Source organism: Sebastes fasciatus, chromosome 20 (assembly GCF_043250625.1).
Source record: "Sebastes fasciatus isolate fSebFas1 chromosome 20, fSebFas1.pri, whole genome shotgun sequence".
In the NCBI taxonomy this organism is placed as follows: domain Eukaryota; kingdom Metazoa; phylum Chordata; class Actinopteri; order Perciformes; family Sebastidae; genus Sebastes; species Sebastes fasciatus.
Genome location: NC_133814.1, coordinates 7,127,764 through 7,144,877, shown reverse-complemented (window position 1 = coordinate 7,144,877; position 17,114 = coordinate 7,127,764). Strand labels below are relative to the sequence as shown.

Here is a 17,114-nt window from a genome sequence, read left to right as displayed (position 1 = left end):
TAGGAACGGGTCCTAACCCATTTAACGCAGGTTTTGTTGTGTTGTCACACTTGACCCCCCTCCCCCTCCCCTCCCCCCTCTCGCAGGTGTGCTGTTGTTGGTTAACTGCCTGCTGTGCCGGGCCTACAGTATGCTGCGGGCAGCCAAGCTCACGCACCGCAACATGCTCCAGGGGGTCCTGCGAGCTCCGCAGGCCTTCTTCGAGAGCACCCCCACTGGGCGGTTACTAAACCGCTTCAGCAAAGACGTGGATGCTATAGACTCCTACATCCCAGAGAATATTGACATATGGATGCGCACTTTCTGGTACACACTGAATGTGCTGCTCATATGCTCTGCTCTCACCCCAATGTTCCTCATAGTCATACCCCCGTTAATGGTGTTCTATTGGTGGGTTCAGGTAAATAGGAAACAAGTCTGCTAACTCATTAATACAACATGCATGTCTGAGAGTGTGTGTGCTGGTAGACTGTTGTGCATGTGGTTGAGGAGGTCACTGCTGTTCTAGTGCTGTAGGTGCAGCGTAGTTGGGTCTCTGCTAGTCCAGTAGTCATAGCTGGCTCAGTGTAAGTTTAAGACTGTGGTAGCTCTAGTTCAGTTGGTTACACCAATAACCTATGACTATGAATTCAGACTTTTTGGGGGGCAATTTGAAATTCTAGTTATGTTACATTCATTCTCAGAGGCAGAGCGGCTCTGGAGGCAGAAATAATCTCACTAGTTATTCTGCACAATGTCCATTCATAACTAAGCTTGACTGTTTTGCTACTCAACTTTCTACTAACTGAAAGAAGCTACCTACAATCGGTTAAAATTAGGGCTGTCAATTGATTAAAATAGTTAATCAAGATTATCCACAAATTAATTTTTTATCTGTTCAAAATGTACCTTAAAGGGAGATTTGTCATGTATTTAATACTCTCATCAACATGGGAGTGGGTAAATATGATTGCTTTAATCAAATATGTGTATATATTTATTATTGGAAATCAATTAACAACACAAAACAATGACAAATATTGTCCATAAACCCTCACAGGTACTACATTTAGCATAAAACATATGCTCAAATCATCACATGGCAAACTGCAGCCCAACAGGCAACAACAGCTGTCAGTGTGTCAGTGTGTCACTATGACTTGCTCCAAACTGCATGTGATTATCATAAAGTGGGCATGTCTGTAAATGAGAGACTCGTGGGTACCCATAGAACCCATTTTCATTCACATATCTTGAGGTCAGAGTTCAGGGGACCCCTTTGAAAATGGCCATGAGTTTTTCCTTGCCAAAATTTAGTGTAAGTTTTGAGCGTCATTTAGCCCCCTAGTATGCTAGTATGGCTGATATGATATATACCAATGGATTCCTTGGGTTTTCTAGTGTCATATGATAGCAGTATCTTCACTCTAGCTTAAAAACTGAGCCTGCTACAACATCTGAAAGGTCGATTGTGTTAATCTGTTAAAGGAAGTTAGTGGCGTTAAAACAAATTTGCATTATCCCGTTAACTTTGACAGCCCTAGTTAAAATATATCTGGGTGAGCTTGTTTTGTCGTCAATCCAGTCTTTTTCTAACCATACCTGCTGATCTGCAAAGACCAGCAGGGATCTCTTTGCCTGATAGCTACGATAACTTCCGCCCACTGAGGTTTATTGAAGTTATTCCTGCCACAGGAGCAGCTCTGTCTGTCAGGGACATGGTGTCAGAGCTTGGTGAACTGTGGTAGATGGAGAACAGCAGTCGTTAATGGTGGTGTGCATAGTGTTCATAACTGCAGTATTGATTTATTGTTTTGTAACTATTAATAAGGCAAATGTACGGAAGCCCTGAGAGGCAAGTGAGAAAAACAAATTCTGATGATCTAAATTGTTTTCTCTCCTGTGGTTATTACTTAGAAATAGGTGAAAAAAGCTTTTGCCAGGATAATCTTTATAAGTTTCTTTTTTATCTTTAAAACAGGTGGGAAAAAAAGTTTTGTCAGGTAAAAAAAATGTTTTTTCAGGATCCATACTCAATCAATCAATCAATACTTGGTGAATTTATTTCTTCATCAGGATCATTTTGTGTTGTAATACACATTTCGGCCACAAGAGACTGAAGTGCACCATTACCCCATGTTCCAAATAGGCTGCAACACAAATTTCCCTCTGGGACAATAAAGTTGAAGTTGAAATAGGACTAAAATCATTCATGTTTTCTTCCAAGTGAGGTTTAATTTCTCCATGCACTCTAAACACGAGGTACATACATTGTGTTTTAGCAAGTTATGTAAAGTAAAACTCACCTGGAGGAAAACATGAATTCTTGATCCTGACAAAAAAAAAAAAAAAATTAGAAAAGTTATCCTCCAAAACCTTTTTTTTTACCTGGCAAAACTTTTTTTTCCTTCCTATTCCACAGTTGTCATAAATACCGGAGAGAAAACAATTTAGATCAGACTCAGAAAGTGGGGCACCAGAATTTCTTTTTTCTCCCTTGCATCTCAGGTCTTCCGTAACAATTAACCCAACACTAATTTTTTGCAAAATAATTGCTAGTGGTTTGCATAATTTAGACTTATTAATGTGATTTGAATATTTGATTCTCACTAAAGACAAATAGGTTGTGGTTCTTCTTGGTGTTCGTATTGTATTATGTTCAGATTAAGAGTTTAGGTTGGTGTAGTGGTTACATAATATGTTTTAATAGTATTGCATAGTATTTCAATGGCCATTTTGGATTTGACAACACACTACTTAGTGATCAAAACACTCAAGTTCACACAAGTTTGGCATATTTCTGCTATTACATACACTTAAAGGGGCAGTCCATCAATTTGACACATTAAGTTCAGTTTACTTGTCACAAGAAGTACTAATCGGCCTGTGAAAACAGTTGCATAATATTTTCTGGGGGGCTCTGGGGGGGGGGGGGAGCTTTCCAAATTTTGGAAAAAAAATACCCTACATGATGTCATCAGGGCTACCTCAGCTTGGGCTTGAGACTTGACTTATTTTTTAACAGAAATCCTGTATTACAAACCGGATGGCGGAGTTTGAAAGTATCCAGTGCTTTTGGAGCTTGACCCATAATAGAGGATAGAAGTCAGGATGTCTCAGCCTTAAGAATCAGGAAGACTTCTAGAATATAAAAAAAAAATCCTAAACACACTTAAATCATTAAAATCATTTTAGAGCAGAAATTCACGGGGCGTTTAGGGTCTGTGTGCATTTACACTAACTTGACTTCAGAATGACTAAAATCAGCTGTACTAACACAAGCTCATATTATTCCTACGGCTTTGCCATGGCTTCCATCCTGCACGGCCTGTGTCTTTGCTGCATCATTTGTCTATAATCTTAGCTTCTGTTTGAATGATGCATGTCGAAATTCTGCTAATGAAAGCTAAAATCACTCACTTTACAAGTATGATGGCACATAAAGATACTAAGGGAAACTAAGCTTTTAACATCTTTAAAGTAAATGTTTTTTTTTTTTTATTATTAGACTATAAATGTATCATTTAAAAAATATGTGTGAAAAACGAAACACCTGCAGTTTAACATAACGCACTTTTTATTTACTGTACAAAGATAGACAAAGTTATTATGCAACGCCAACAAGTGATATTCCTTGTTCCTCTGACTATGTTGGTAACGTGATTGGTGTGTTTACATGCCGTGTAAAGTGTAAGACATTCCTAAAGTTAATGCGGGAGAGCTGATTTGCATGTTATATAACCTTCTGGCATCCTAGCAAAAATGTGTAACTTGGAATATCAAAAGAGCACTGCAGGTGTTTTGTCCACACAGGCTTCTTTTATTGCTCTGCATGTGTGCGAGTGTGTATGCGTGTGTGGGCTCGTCTGTGTGCATCATAATTGTTTTTGAATATCTGAGCATCTGTGACATCTTGTTCAGCTGTAATGTTGTGTTTGTTTCTCTCTCCTCGACCCCTGTAGAGATTTTACGTTGCCACATCTCGGCAGCTAAAGCGCCTGGAGTCGGTCAGCCGCTCTCCCATATACTCCCATTTCTCTGAGACCGTCACTGGCTGTAGTGTAATCCGAGCCTATGGCAGACACTCTGCTTTTGTTCTGATGAGTGATATGAAAGTGGATGAGAACCAAAAGAGTTACTACCCTGGTATAGTGTCCAACAGGTAAGTGTCCTGTTTCAGCTCAGCAGAACAGCAGCTGTGTTCCAGTGTTGTTGTCTCCTCTTTTATCCTTCTGTACACAGCCACGGGTGTGAAAGACGAGGCCTTTAAAGGAATAGCTTGACATTTTACATTCACTTTCTTGCTGCAAGTTAAATGGGGAGATTGATACCGCTGTCAAATCTTTTCATTGACTGACACTGGTGTGTTTGTGATGATTAAACAGATGGCATATAATGTGTTAAATAGTGACTTAAAGGTGAACATGTTTTTATTAATTTAATTTAAACGTAATACCAATTAAGCATAATGCTTACTACCCTTTGTGCTCTTAGATGCCATTGAAACTATTTGTATTCTAAAACTTTTCAACCTGAATACTTCTTACCTGTTTGATAGTGATAAACAGAAACACATTTCAATTTGAATCACGTTAATACCACTTTCTTTTGCCATGATTTTCTGGGTGCTTTGTAATCAGATGTCGCTTTAGCTTGGCTAGCTTCATGGCTTCCTTCGCCAGCACCTGAACACACATGACGGATTTTGGTCTCCTGTCGCTGTCGCTCGATATAACTGGCGGCATATTTTCTGTCTTAAATATTTCTCGATGCTCGCCAGTTAGCTAGCTGGTTAATAAGCTAAGCTAAGCAGCAGCAGGAACGAAAGACGTGATGTGTCACAATCATATCAGAGCCAAAGCTAACGTTGGTGCTTTTCTGTTTGTTTTATTGGTGCATATGTAGATATGTACATTTTAATGATAAAGCACAATTTCATTATTTATAGCAAATTATTTCGCGGACCCCCTGACAGAGTGCCATGGACCCCTGGGGGTCCCCGGACCCTACTTTGAGAATCACTTCTTTAGAGGTGCTTAGGGATTACGCCCCCCCTGGTGTTCAACGCAAGGACATGCATCTCTTTACGGATGGATAGAAACAACACTTTTCGCTGTCCAGTCTAGACGAGTCGCATTTGATTTTTTTTTAAGTGAAAAGTTTGACGGTATAATTAGTAGCACGCTAGCTGTGTAAAATATAGAGTGCATGCATAGTGTTTCATACCACTTTTCACAAAATCATTCTCAAAGCTGGCTAAATATGCCGTCAAACTTTTCACTTGGAAAATATTGTACAAATAGAGCTGTATTTCATTCATCAATCGGTTATTAATTCGCTAATCCCACAGGAAGTTAGCGTAGCATGTTAGCATAAAAATGCTAACTTCCTGTGGCACACAGTGCATACGTTCTTTTCGTAAATAAGCTGCAAAAGTGCAAATTGTTCAACGTACTCGAGGCAAATTACCGACCAAAAAAAAAACTGGAAGGAGTTTCGCAAACACATCAGTCACATACATACACAGAGCTATGTGGAAACGAGGCATGAGTGTGGTGTCAATCCTCTCATTCAACTCTCAGCGTAAAAGCAAATAAGTGTATTTCCTAACTTTTCCTTTAAGACACCGAGGGGTCCAGTGTTTAGAAAAACTGTGTAAAAACTGTGTAAATCTCACATCATCTGCAAAGGGTGAGATGCACCCCTAACGGTGCTGCCAAGCAAATAGCTTCTCGGTGCTCTGTGTAATTTGCACATATTTAAATTAGGTAATATTTTTGCATGCATATTTTTGTGTACATATTTATACCATAAGCTGTGTTCCTCAGTCCTCCGGTACGTCTGACTTATAACTGTAACCCCTGCTGTAACATTCTTGTCCTACAGGTGGCTCGGAGTGCGTATTGAGTTCATAGGGAACTGCATAGTGTTCTTTGCTGCTCTGTTTGCTGTGACTGGAAAGGAGCATCTGAACGCAGGCGATGTGGGTCTGTCAGTGTCCTATGCTCTACAGGTACGTTACAAACTAACGACTGTAATATGATCTATCTGCAGCATTTAACTGTTTACATAACCCGTTATGTATATCAGCAGCTGAGGATAGTTTTGTTTATAAATCATAACATAGATGCGTAAGATAGATCAATATAGGCTTTGGTGTCTATGTTAACAGTTGACTTGTATTATAAAATGGGTACTATTGAGTTAATATTACCTGTCTTTGTATATGTTTTAAAATATTTTTTGGTTAAAGCTGTGCTAATCATTATTTTTATGGGTCAAATTACTACGGGAAATGAGTAAGTGGTCGCTCGTTATGACCCAACTCACTGATAATTACCACCCAATTCTGCAGTTCAACTCAGTAAGGCCAGTTAGCCATTCATCTACCTTTAATTAAGTATTTCAACCACGTATCCACCACTTGTAGCTTTTTCACCATATATCTACTTTTAGCTAACAATTTCAGCTACTCATCTTTTATGGTTAACCAACTATTTCTACCATTTATCCATTACTTTTAGCTATATCAACCATTTATCCACCACTTGCAGCTTTTTTAACCATTTAGGCTAACTAACTTTCAGCTAACTAAATTATTTCTGCTAGCCCACTCCTCTTATACGGTTAGCTAACGATTTCTACCATTTATCCATAACTTTAAGCCAACTCTTTGGACCTCTCTGCTCCGCTTGCTAATGTTTCCACACGCTTTCCACAAGCTCTCTTTAAACAGCACTTGTCTGTATTGTTTTTCTGCAGGTGACCATGTCTCTGAATTGGATGGTGCGAATGACTTCAGATCTGGAGAACAACATAGTAGCAGTGGAGAGAGTGAAGGAGTACTCTGAGACCAAGACGGAGGTAGCTGGTAGTGTGTGTGTGTGTGTGTGTGTGTGTGTGTGTGTGTGTGTGTGTGTGTGTGTGTGTGTGTGTGTGTGTGTGTGTGTGTGTGTGTGTGTTCTGCAGTTAAAAAGTAGGAATTTACCCACATTCCAAAAAACTGCCCTGCTGCCAAGTCATGTTCTCAAACAACACAGGACCTATAAACTATAACTAGATCCAGAAATGTGAGATTACTTGGTGCCAACAAGGGCCCCTCTGTTGCATAAGACCAACAGGGCATTTGTACTGTACACGTTGTACTTTTTCAGCAGCCATCGCAGTAAGTGCCCCTTCTATGGCTGGTATAGTTGTTAGTGAAAGCTTTTGTTTGGAGCATCCAGCGTGTCTCAGAGGTGAAATAAATGTTTGGCAGCTCTGAGTGGCTCTCTGAGCTTTTCGAGTGATAAACAAATCAGCTCTGCTAAAAGCCAAACAGGCTGATGAGTTGTTCAGAAGGTTTTCCTAGTCAGGAACGCTGCTTTTGTGTTTCACAGGCCCCCTGGGAGGTGGAGGACAAGAAGCCCCCACCTGAATGGCCCACGGAGGGGAACGTGGAGTTCCACGACTACAGCGTTCGGTACCGGGAGGGACTGGACCTCGTCCTAAAGAACCTCACACTGAGCGTCAAAGGAGGAGAGAAGGTGGGGGAGGTTGTGGGAAGGCGATCAGTAAGCAATAACGGGTCAACAGGGTTCACTAATCACAGCTGTGTGCGTTTCTGTACAGGTTGGAATCGTGGGTCGTACAGGGGCCGGCAAGTCCTCCATGACGCTCTGCCTCTTCCGATTGCTGGAAGCCGCATCGGGAGAGATCACCATCGACGAGGTGAAGATATCGGAGCTAGGCCTGCACGACCTGAGGTCCAAACTCACCATCATTCCACAGGTAACACAACACAGAAGAAAAAAATTTGGCCTGACAAATACCAAAGTTTAAAGACCAGTACACCATTTAGTGCTATTAATCTTTATCACAGTTCTCCCCATAATATAATTCTTGCATTTCTGAAATTGCAGTTACTGGGAGTTACTGTAAATGCTGGAACTGTTTCTTAGTTGGGATCAGTAGGCAATTTGTTAATTTTTAACAAAGGGGATGGACGGTTAGCTTCGTTCACCCTCAACCAGTGAACCGCCCCATGACTGACTCTTTTGGTTTCTGTATTTTAGCTATATTGTTTAGAGAATTGTATAAATCCAAGATGAAATTGACCGAAGGGCGGGGCTCAGAGAAAATGTTGCAATTACAAATCTGTCTGCTACTTCAGCACCAAGGACAGCACCATGGATTTATCAATAGAGTGCTCTATGGATGACGTATTTTTGTAGGCCAACCAGGAAGTTAGCATCGCCCTGGGTTCCCTCGACAAAAAGCCAATGGGATTTTTCCATTGGGTTTTGGATTGTTGCAGAAAATAAGCTCCGTGGCAAACAAACGTTTACGATACTTAAACATTTTGTTCAGCAAGATAATCTTCACAAATGAACACCACTTTTATGATTTTTGAAGTGTGAATGCAATCGGCAGAATTAAAAAACTAACGAACTACACCACAGGCGAGTATACGCAACCAGGCTGTGAAGGCGGACGAGCATATGTATAATATAGTGTGAAGTGGTTTCTACTGCACGTGACTAAAAGCTACTAAAACTACTACCAAGCCACCAAAACCAAACAAATGCAGAATTTCTCTCGTCGGAATGGTATCTGGTCGTCTGTCATCTTCCAAGCCCGATAAGTCTTTTCTCTGCCACAGGAGCCTGTGCTGTTCTCAGGCACACTAAAGATGAACCTGGACCCCTTTGAGAAGTACAGTGATGAGGAGCTGTGGAGAGCTCTGGAACATTCTCACCTCCACAAGTTTGTCAGCAACCAGGCGGCAAAACTGGAGCTGGAGTGCTCAGAGGGAGGAGAGAACCTCAGGTAGGTTCAGAGGGAGGGAGGTGCAGTGAACCAGCGTTTGAATGAATCGTTGGAGTTAGTAGACAAACTGAAGGTTCTCTGAAGGTAGTGCTGTGTTTCACGTGTTGTTGTATCTACAGTGTGGGCCAGAGGCAGCTGGTGTGTTTGGCTCGAGCTCTCCTGAGGAAGTCCAGGATCCTCATCTTGGATGAAGCTACAGCTGCTATCGACCTGGAGACGGATGATCTCATCCAGTCCACCATTCGGACTCAGTTTGAAGGCTGCACCGTCTTTACCATCGCTCACAGACTCAACACAATCATGGATTACACAAGGTTCGACATATATGCTTTAAAGGAGGAATCCACCTTAAAACTTTTAACACTGTTAAAGGGATAGTTTCAGATTGTTTGAAGTGGGGTTTGTATGAGATACTTAATCCATAGTCAGTGTGTTACCTACAGTAGATGACGGTCAGGATGCCCCCAGTTTGGAGAAAGAGACTGAATTTACCACGCAGAAGCAAAGCAATGTACTACTGTAGACGGGGCCGGCAACAAAACGGATTTTAGCCACCTAAAAGAATCAATATCAGTTTAAGTGTACACTATTTAGAATATTTTCACTGCTTTACCTCGCCATCAGACAGCCCTTTTTGACAGGGAACTGAAGCCGTTATCTATGCTCTCTTCAAAGCCTCCAGACTACACTGACAAAAACAGTAATTTTACTTCACAGAACACAGGAGTTGCTGGTCTACCGCTGCATCGATTGGTTCGTTTGTTTGTGTTATTGTGGCTTTGGTATTTTAAAGGGTGAGTTCGGATTCACCAAAGTCGCACAATAACACAAACTAACCGTTTAAGGCAGCGGTTGTAAAGAACGTATATTACCAAGTGAAATTCAACTGTTCGTTCCATTGCAACATCAGCGCCCAGCAGCAAAGCTACGCTTCCGCCATTTCGGACTGAAAATGACTACCGGATGCTAATAAAACGTCCACAAGTTTTACTTGTGCCGTACAAAAGTAAAACTGTTTCTCTTCTATTGTCATATTCTACCGAAATGGCATGTGTTGAACAATGAAATATTATAAATATAATAAGCAGTCCAAAATGGCGGCTGTTGTTAAAAAAGACACCCGGGTTTCATCTCTTTGCTTCTATACTCTTTAGCGGTAGACCAGCAACTCCTGTGTTCTGCAAGGTAATATTACTGTTTATTTCAATGGAGTCTGGTGGCTTTGAAGAGAGCATAGATGGATAAAAAGGCTTCAGTTCCCGTCGGAAAGGGCTGTCTCATGGCGAGGTAAAGCTGTGGAAATATTCTAAATATAGCGTACACTGATATTGATTTTTTTAGGTACAATCCCACTTCAAAGAACACAAACTATCCCTTTAAATCATAACTGTTTTACTCACTGCTGTTCTAGTGACACCACTCCCTCTCACACACCAGATGCCAAATATTGTGCAACGGTCGTGGCTCTTTCCAGTCCTGTCATATTTATGTTACCAACTCCCCTTGTCTGAGGGATAAATGCGCTGTTTTTTTTTTAGCATTGTTTCTGAAAAGTATCCATGCTTTATGAATGACTTCTTCTCTCCCCTCTCTTCTTGCAGAGTGCTGGTGTTGGACAAGGGACAGATAGCAGAGTTCGACACTCCTGCAAACCTCTTATCAAAGAGAGGAGTCTTCTACGGCATGGCTAAAGATGCAGGACTGACACAGTAGAACTGCCTTTTGTCCCAATGTTACAAACCAGAGCTGAGGATGACCTCAGGTCAATCTGACTCTGCGCTTCAAACCCGGCAGTGGAACTGAAGAGTACCTTTTTATGTGCACTCGGTATGTTTTTCAGGGCGTTTACTGCTGGTTTTGAATTAAGCCTGAACTCCTTTGCAGACTTGGACCAGTTAGCAGTTGCAAACAGTTGTCGTGTTTTGTCTGAACCACACATCAGGACATTTACATCCTCTTCTGTGATTGTCTTAAGTTTCTGGCACTGACTGTTTTGTCCCGGGTGGCGAATGCCGTCCCTTTGGCATCTAAATATGAAAAAAAACAAGCCATATGTGCAAATACTAGCTGATCCAAGTCTGCTCTTTAGTGCCTTCTGCCAGTGGGATGAAGAAAGCCAGTGAATGTATCATTTTCTAATCGGCTGTCTCGCTGCAAAACAAACAACAACAAAAAAAAAGGAGGAACTTTTTTTATTTTATTTTTTCTACAAAGAAAAATACCGTGCCACTGTACTTTCCTCATAAGAAAAAAAAAACACACACTTTTGTGATAAACCCACTTATTTTTGTACTGTACTGTTATTTAAGCTACTTTTTAAAGAATTGTTTCATCTAGGGAAGTTTGCTCAGTTAAATATGTGATTCTTTTGTGAACCAAATCTATTAAAACTTGAATTCTGTACCACCAAAATATGAAATATGATAATGCCTTTTATTAAAAAAAAAAAGGAAGAACAAAGTTTTGTGCTGTCTTGTTATGATATTTAAACTTAAATCTAATGTACTTATGATCATATTTAAAGTGTAGAAGGAACATAACCGAAGACCAGTGGTGAGCAACAGAAAATAAATGTATAATACAGCATAACTGGAGAAAAGTTAGACTTTTATCAAAATGTGTTTTCATATAATATCCATTTACTTTTAGGTTAAATGTCTTAATTTAAGTGGGATGAAATAAACTCAGTTGCTGGTTTATTAGGTAACTGTAAATGAGAATGTAATTATTCCAGTCTTCCACTAGAGTGCGCTCAAAGCCAGTCAGGGATCCACTAGAAGTACTTCTGTCTCCAGTCCCTTCACTTAGAACTTGTCTCATCTCTATCACTCAGGCTTAACTTGTGTACCTCACTAATGAAGATGTTAATGGTTAATGCTAATTTCCCACTCACACCAGCTTAAGGCATAGGCCATATAGGTGGCCACCTAGGGTGCCAAAAACAAATATCTAAAAGATAAAAAATAAAATAAATTCCGCTGTGTGCCCTTCATCATTTTCTGCATCGAGGTAACAAATGAAAAAATAAATAAATGATAAAACATACTTTTCACCCCTGTCCAAATCTCCAAATCCCAATATCGCCTAGGGCACCAAAAGGGCTAGAGTCGGCCCTGCACACCAGTACAGCACCATGGTAGGACTACGAAGACAAGTTTACCCCTGGCAACAAGAAGTCTCTTGCCCCACACACTGTGTCTTGATGTTTTACAGCGAAGCTGCGGTTAGCATTTTTTCAATGTTTTCCAATTACTGATGCCGGCCCGTACACACACCCTCTTTGTCTCTACAACATGCCAAAGCTGACAGATGCGGATAACTCGGGATGAATGAGTGTTCGGCTGCCAGGCAGGCAGCTTGCTCAGTAATGTCCCTGCCTATGGGCACAGCTACATGACATGGCAGGCAGGTTTGGCTCTGGCCGTCTGTTGACTCGCCCCATCACTTAGTGCTGCAGGCGCAGAAACCACAAGTGAGAAGGTCGATATCACTCATGTCTGTGCACTAAATATGAAGCTACAGCCAGCAGCATGGTTAGCTTAGCTTAGCATAAAGACTAGAAACAGGGAAACAGCTCGCCTGGCTGTGACCAACGGTAACAAAATCTGCCTGCCAGCACCTCTAAAACTACTAATTAACGCACTATGCTTGTTACATTTGGACAGAGCCAGGTTGCCTTTCTCCCCTTGTTTCCACTCTTTTGCTAAGCTAAGCTTACTAGCTGCTAGCTGTAGCCTCATATTTAGCATACTAACATTCAATTCAATATGACGATATCGCAAGTTAGTTTAGCTTGGTGTTAAGACGTTGAGCCAAATTTGAAGAAATTCCCTCCAGCTGTTCCTGAGATATTGCGTTCACGACAATGGTACGGACATATACGTACGGACAGACAACCTGAAAATGTGTCTTTGTTTGGTCATTTTGTGTCTCTTTGAAGTCATTCTGTGTCTCTTTTGGTAATTTTGTGTCTTTTTGGTCATTTTGTGTCTCTTAGTTGTCATTTTGTGTCTTATTTGGTCATTTTGTGTCTCTTAGTTGTCATTTTGTGTCTTATTTGGTCGTTTTGTGTCTCTTAGTTGTCATTTTGTGTCTTATTTGGTCGTTTTATGTCTCTTCGAAGTCATTTTGTGTTTTTTTGGTCGTTTTGTGTCTCTTCAAAGTCATTTAGTGTCTTGTTGGATCGTTTTGTGTCTCTTAGTTGTCATTTTGTGTCTCTTAGTGGTTGTTTTGCATCTCTTGTCATTTTGCATCTCTTCGTGGTCGGTACGTGTCTCTCCGAGTTTCATTTTGCAGGTGAAGGCCATAGGGGGCCTGTGCCTGGTCAGTAATCCATCCATGCATGGTCCAGTAAACTCATTATCAGGTGCTTAATAGTCTAATGTCATCTAAACTGAGTTTCTGGAGCTGTTTGGTTTGGTATTGGACTCATGAAGCCGGTGACCAAGGACCAGAAACCTGTAACTTACATTGATCTTAAACTGTATATCTCATCTAAATTCACTGGTGTTAGAATTAATTCTCCAAATTACACAGGAATAGTTGAGGAAAGTTCCTCTCAGCTGTTACTTTAATTGAAGCTCGAATCCTCAAATAACCTCTCGCCTGAGGGCGTGTCATTGGATGATTTTGACCTTTTCAGCATTATTATTATTATTTTATTTGTTTGCCTGAGTGAAAAAATAACGTAGCCCCGAGATATATCCATCTTCACTAGGTTTGACAAGAGTTTATTAATTAGATGATTGAATCTCTACAGGAAGTGCATTCCAGAGCCTGACAGCTAAAACCTGACACAACATAAATCACAGTAAAGACACAGACACACAGTTAATCATACATGCAGAATGTGTGCAGTTGTTTGTCATTGGCAGTGAAATAGAGCAAATATAATCCTTCTTACAGGATTGAGACCTGCAGCTCTGGAAGCTCGGAAGGCTCGAGATAAACAGGCCTTATTTATTTGCTTGTCATGCACACACACACACACACACACACACACACACACACAAACACACAAAAACACAAAAATCACCATGTCTGCATCAAGAACAAACAATCTCCCCCACAACCACTTTGACACAGCATGGGTCCACTGTTATTGCACTGGCAGTCTAATAGCTGCGCTGTCCTCAGCTGAACTGCGGAGGAAACCAATCGAAGGAGTTCACACAGGAAAGGAATGAACAGTGCTAATTCTAATTACACCTTCATTCATTAAATGCTCTGCCAAACGCCCACTACAGAGACATCACCTGATCTTTTTTTTGTTTTTTTAAGTTGTATTGTCCTCATCTCACCTCTGCTCGCCTATTTGGAAAGGGATGTATTCAAAGTTTGCTATTTTAAGTCCCAAGGTATGAAGCCAGACTCATAAATTAAAACTTTTAAATGTTGGGCGATAACCTGTTATAATGTTGCAATTACGTTTTGTCAATGTAATCCAAAAAAACGTTTATTCAAATGTGCTATTAGTATACTTCTTTTAAACTTAAAATAAGATATTATACTGTCAGTTTACTTTTTATATACTAATCCGAGATATACCTAACAAAATTAGACTTAAGTATACTTGGCTTATGCTGACAAGTATACAGAAATGTTTAAGTATACTTGGCTTATACTGACAAGTATACAGAAAAGTCTAAGTATACTTGGCTTTTACTGACAAGTACACAGAAAAGTCTAAGTATCCTTGGCTTATACTGACAAGTGTAAATAAAGGTCTAAGTATACTTGGCTTTTACTGACAAGTATACAGAAAAGTCTAAGTATCCTTGGCTTATGCTGACAAGTATACAGAAAGGATTAAGTATACTTGGCTTATGCTTACTTTTTGAAAGAGTAGCCTATAAAAGTTTGTGAGGGTTCGTAAACGTATGTTTTGATATGAATTTACTTCAATTCATCAAGAATTTTCACCGTGGAGGCATGCGAGAAAAAATAATTACAAGTATACTTGCAGTATAAAAAAATATAAAACTAGTAGTTGACAGAGTATACTTTAAAGTGTACTTTCATAAACTGAAATGTGGGCTACACGTATATAACTATTAAACTAACAGTACCTATAAATTCACTTGTAGTATAGTTCACTTCATAATATAGCATCCTTTACAAAATGCAACTAAGATGTAAACTAGTTGTGCAGTCAAAGGTAACTATTCTTACACATAAAGTACACTTAAAAATATACTTTTATAAACTAAAAAGTGGGCCAATTTAGTCACAAGAAGTATTGAAGTAGTATTAATATTAGTATACTTACTACATAAAGTATACTTGGGACATATACTTGAACTTTATTTAACTTAACTTCATAATAATAACTTGAAGTATACTACTTTTTCGTAAGGGATGTCCTGCTGCCTGCATTTGCAAAAGTTCAGTTTTTCTGGAATCTTTGCCTCCTGAGATTTTCCATGAATCCACACGAAGTGGTTGCATTGACACAACTAATCCCGTGTACAAAGACATGCTTTGTAGAATGTAGAGCATGTACTGTATACTAATTATGATTAAGTCCACGGCTGAATGTTGGTGAAAGAATGTAAATAGCTGTGCGGCAGCAGTCACGTATCACCGGTCACAAGCAGGTATTGTTGAGACAGGAAAAACTCTTAGTCAATATAACATTTACTGTACATGTAATGTATTATTACAAGGTTAAAAACATGTCTGTACATCTTCCAATTTGCAATATTTAACTTATTGTGAACCTAGTTCAAAACATTTGATTACTATTTAACAGTAATTCAAACCTTTTACTCAATACAACAAGTTGAATAAGCATGAAGAAAAAACATGTAGCAACAGGGTGTTTAAGGCAATCATTCAATCTATTACTTTTTACAGGACAGAGCAACATGTCATCATCTCACCTCAGTATTTTAGTTTGTTCTTTAATGCAGTCAAATTTAATTAGATTCAAATTATTTTTTGCCCCCCAAACTATCCAAGGTAATGCACCAAACAGAGGAGAATAAACATAATTATTTTAACTTATTTCACTTTATATTATCTTGTCCATCTGAAAGAAATTTATTCTGCATTTATTATTGCCAATGCACAATTCAAAGATGATCATTTCCCCACTTCCTATCTTCATGACTAATCATTTTTGTCAGATGTATTATGATTCTGAAAGAGTTTTACTAAACATTATAATAATGTGCAGGGGGAAAAAAATCATAAAATAATCTCTTAATGTTAATATTAAACACATTCTCATACATTTCATGTGGGATAAAAAAGCATGTGTATCAAAAATATATTTGTATTTTCCAAGAGCCTATTGTGTATAATAAAAGAGATCAAATTTTAAATACAAATTATGAAAAACAAACAAACTAAAACCCCACACAAACCCAACAAGTACTTGTCTTAATTTGTGATGATCAAATTAAATTTAAATTAAATTAATTAATTAATTAATTGATATTTTCTCGCAGATCTTGGTATAAAGCACCTACAGACTCTACTATGTAAGATGATCCTGGAACCTCTGAAGGGTTTATTAAAAATATCTTTTGTTGCAGCAAAAAACAAATAAATTATGAGACTTCAAAAATATTAAGGAAACAATCTTTATTATTATTTAAGTGATATTTTTTTTATTTAACCTTTATTTAACCAGGTAGAACTCATTGAGATTAAGAATCTCTTTTGCAAGAGAGACCTGGCCAAGACAGCAGCATTTAAACAAACATTAAAGTTTCAGACGCCACAACATAAAACAAATGCAAAATAAATACATAGCATAATATCATACAAAACACATTAAAATCAAGTGTTTGACTCCAACGTTAAAGTGAAAATATTCAGAAACACAGACAGCTCCCCGATCGACTCTGCTTCTAGGTCTTTCATTAATGTTTTAAATTCATCAAAAGTAATCAGATTTCCCAGTTTCAACTTAGCTTGCAGTGTATTCCAGGAAAAATATGATTTAAAACATGTTTCTGAAGAGTTTCTAATCTTTCAACAAGTTAGTAAAACTATATTGACTCACATATTTACATATCAAAACACTCAGAATAATACATAGAGTGTCATATTCAGTAGATTTTAAACCCAAAGTACACGCACAGCTTCATTTCTAATTGATACAACTATAAAACGAATACCATGCAGTGTTGTAGTAATTGTTAGTTCATGCAATCGTTAAATAATAACTTGTGTGTGTGTTTTTTTAAAGCAACATATTGCCTGCGCGTCTCTTCTCTCCTGTGCGTCTTTACGCACAGCGCGTTCTGGCGCCTCCGGAGCGCGTAAAGGGTTAAACGAGGTTACCATCATGAATCCTTTTAACAGGCAGGTGCTCAGCC

The 17,114-nt window shown here is 39.1% G+C and overlaps 1 protein-coding gene across 7 annotated transcripts in view; it reads left to right on the top strand.

The window, feature by feature from the left end:
- abcc3 (ATP-binding cassette, sub-family C (CFTR/MRP), member 3) overlaps window positions 1-10,819 on the top strand; it is a 65,693-nt gene extending 54,874 nt beyond the window's left edge. For 2 of the 7 annotated variants that reach the window (XM_074620640.1, XM_074620643.1), the window contains 9 exons: window positions 87-400; window positions 3,942-4,141; window positions 5,866-5,992; window positions 6,742-6,843; window positions 7,359-7,505; window positions 7,591-7,749; window positions 8,621-8,787; window positions 8,907-9,101; window positions 10,389-10,819. In XM_074620640.1, the coding sequence (XP_074476741.1) occupies window positions 87-400; window positions 3,942-4,141; window positions 5,866-5,992; window positions 6,742-6,843; window positions 7,359-7,505; window positions 7,591-7,749; window positions 8,621-8,787; window positions 8,907-9,101; window positions 10,389-10,500 (1,523 nt within the window). In that variant the 3' untranslated portion in view covers window positions 10,501-10,819. Of the gene's footprint in view, window positions 1-86; window positions 401-3,941; window positions 4,142-5,865; window positions 5,993-6,741; window positions 6,844-7,358; window positions 7,506-7,590; window positions 7,750-8,620; window positions 8,788-8,906; window positions 9,102-10,388 lie in introns of those variants that run through there. The other 5 variants (XR_012591977.1, XM_074620642.1, XM_074620644.1 and 2 more) reach the window with 4 other exon arrangements.
- The last annotated feature ends 6,295 nt before the right edge of the window (window positions 10,820-17,114 follow it).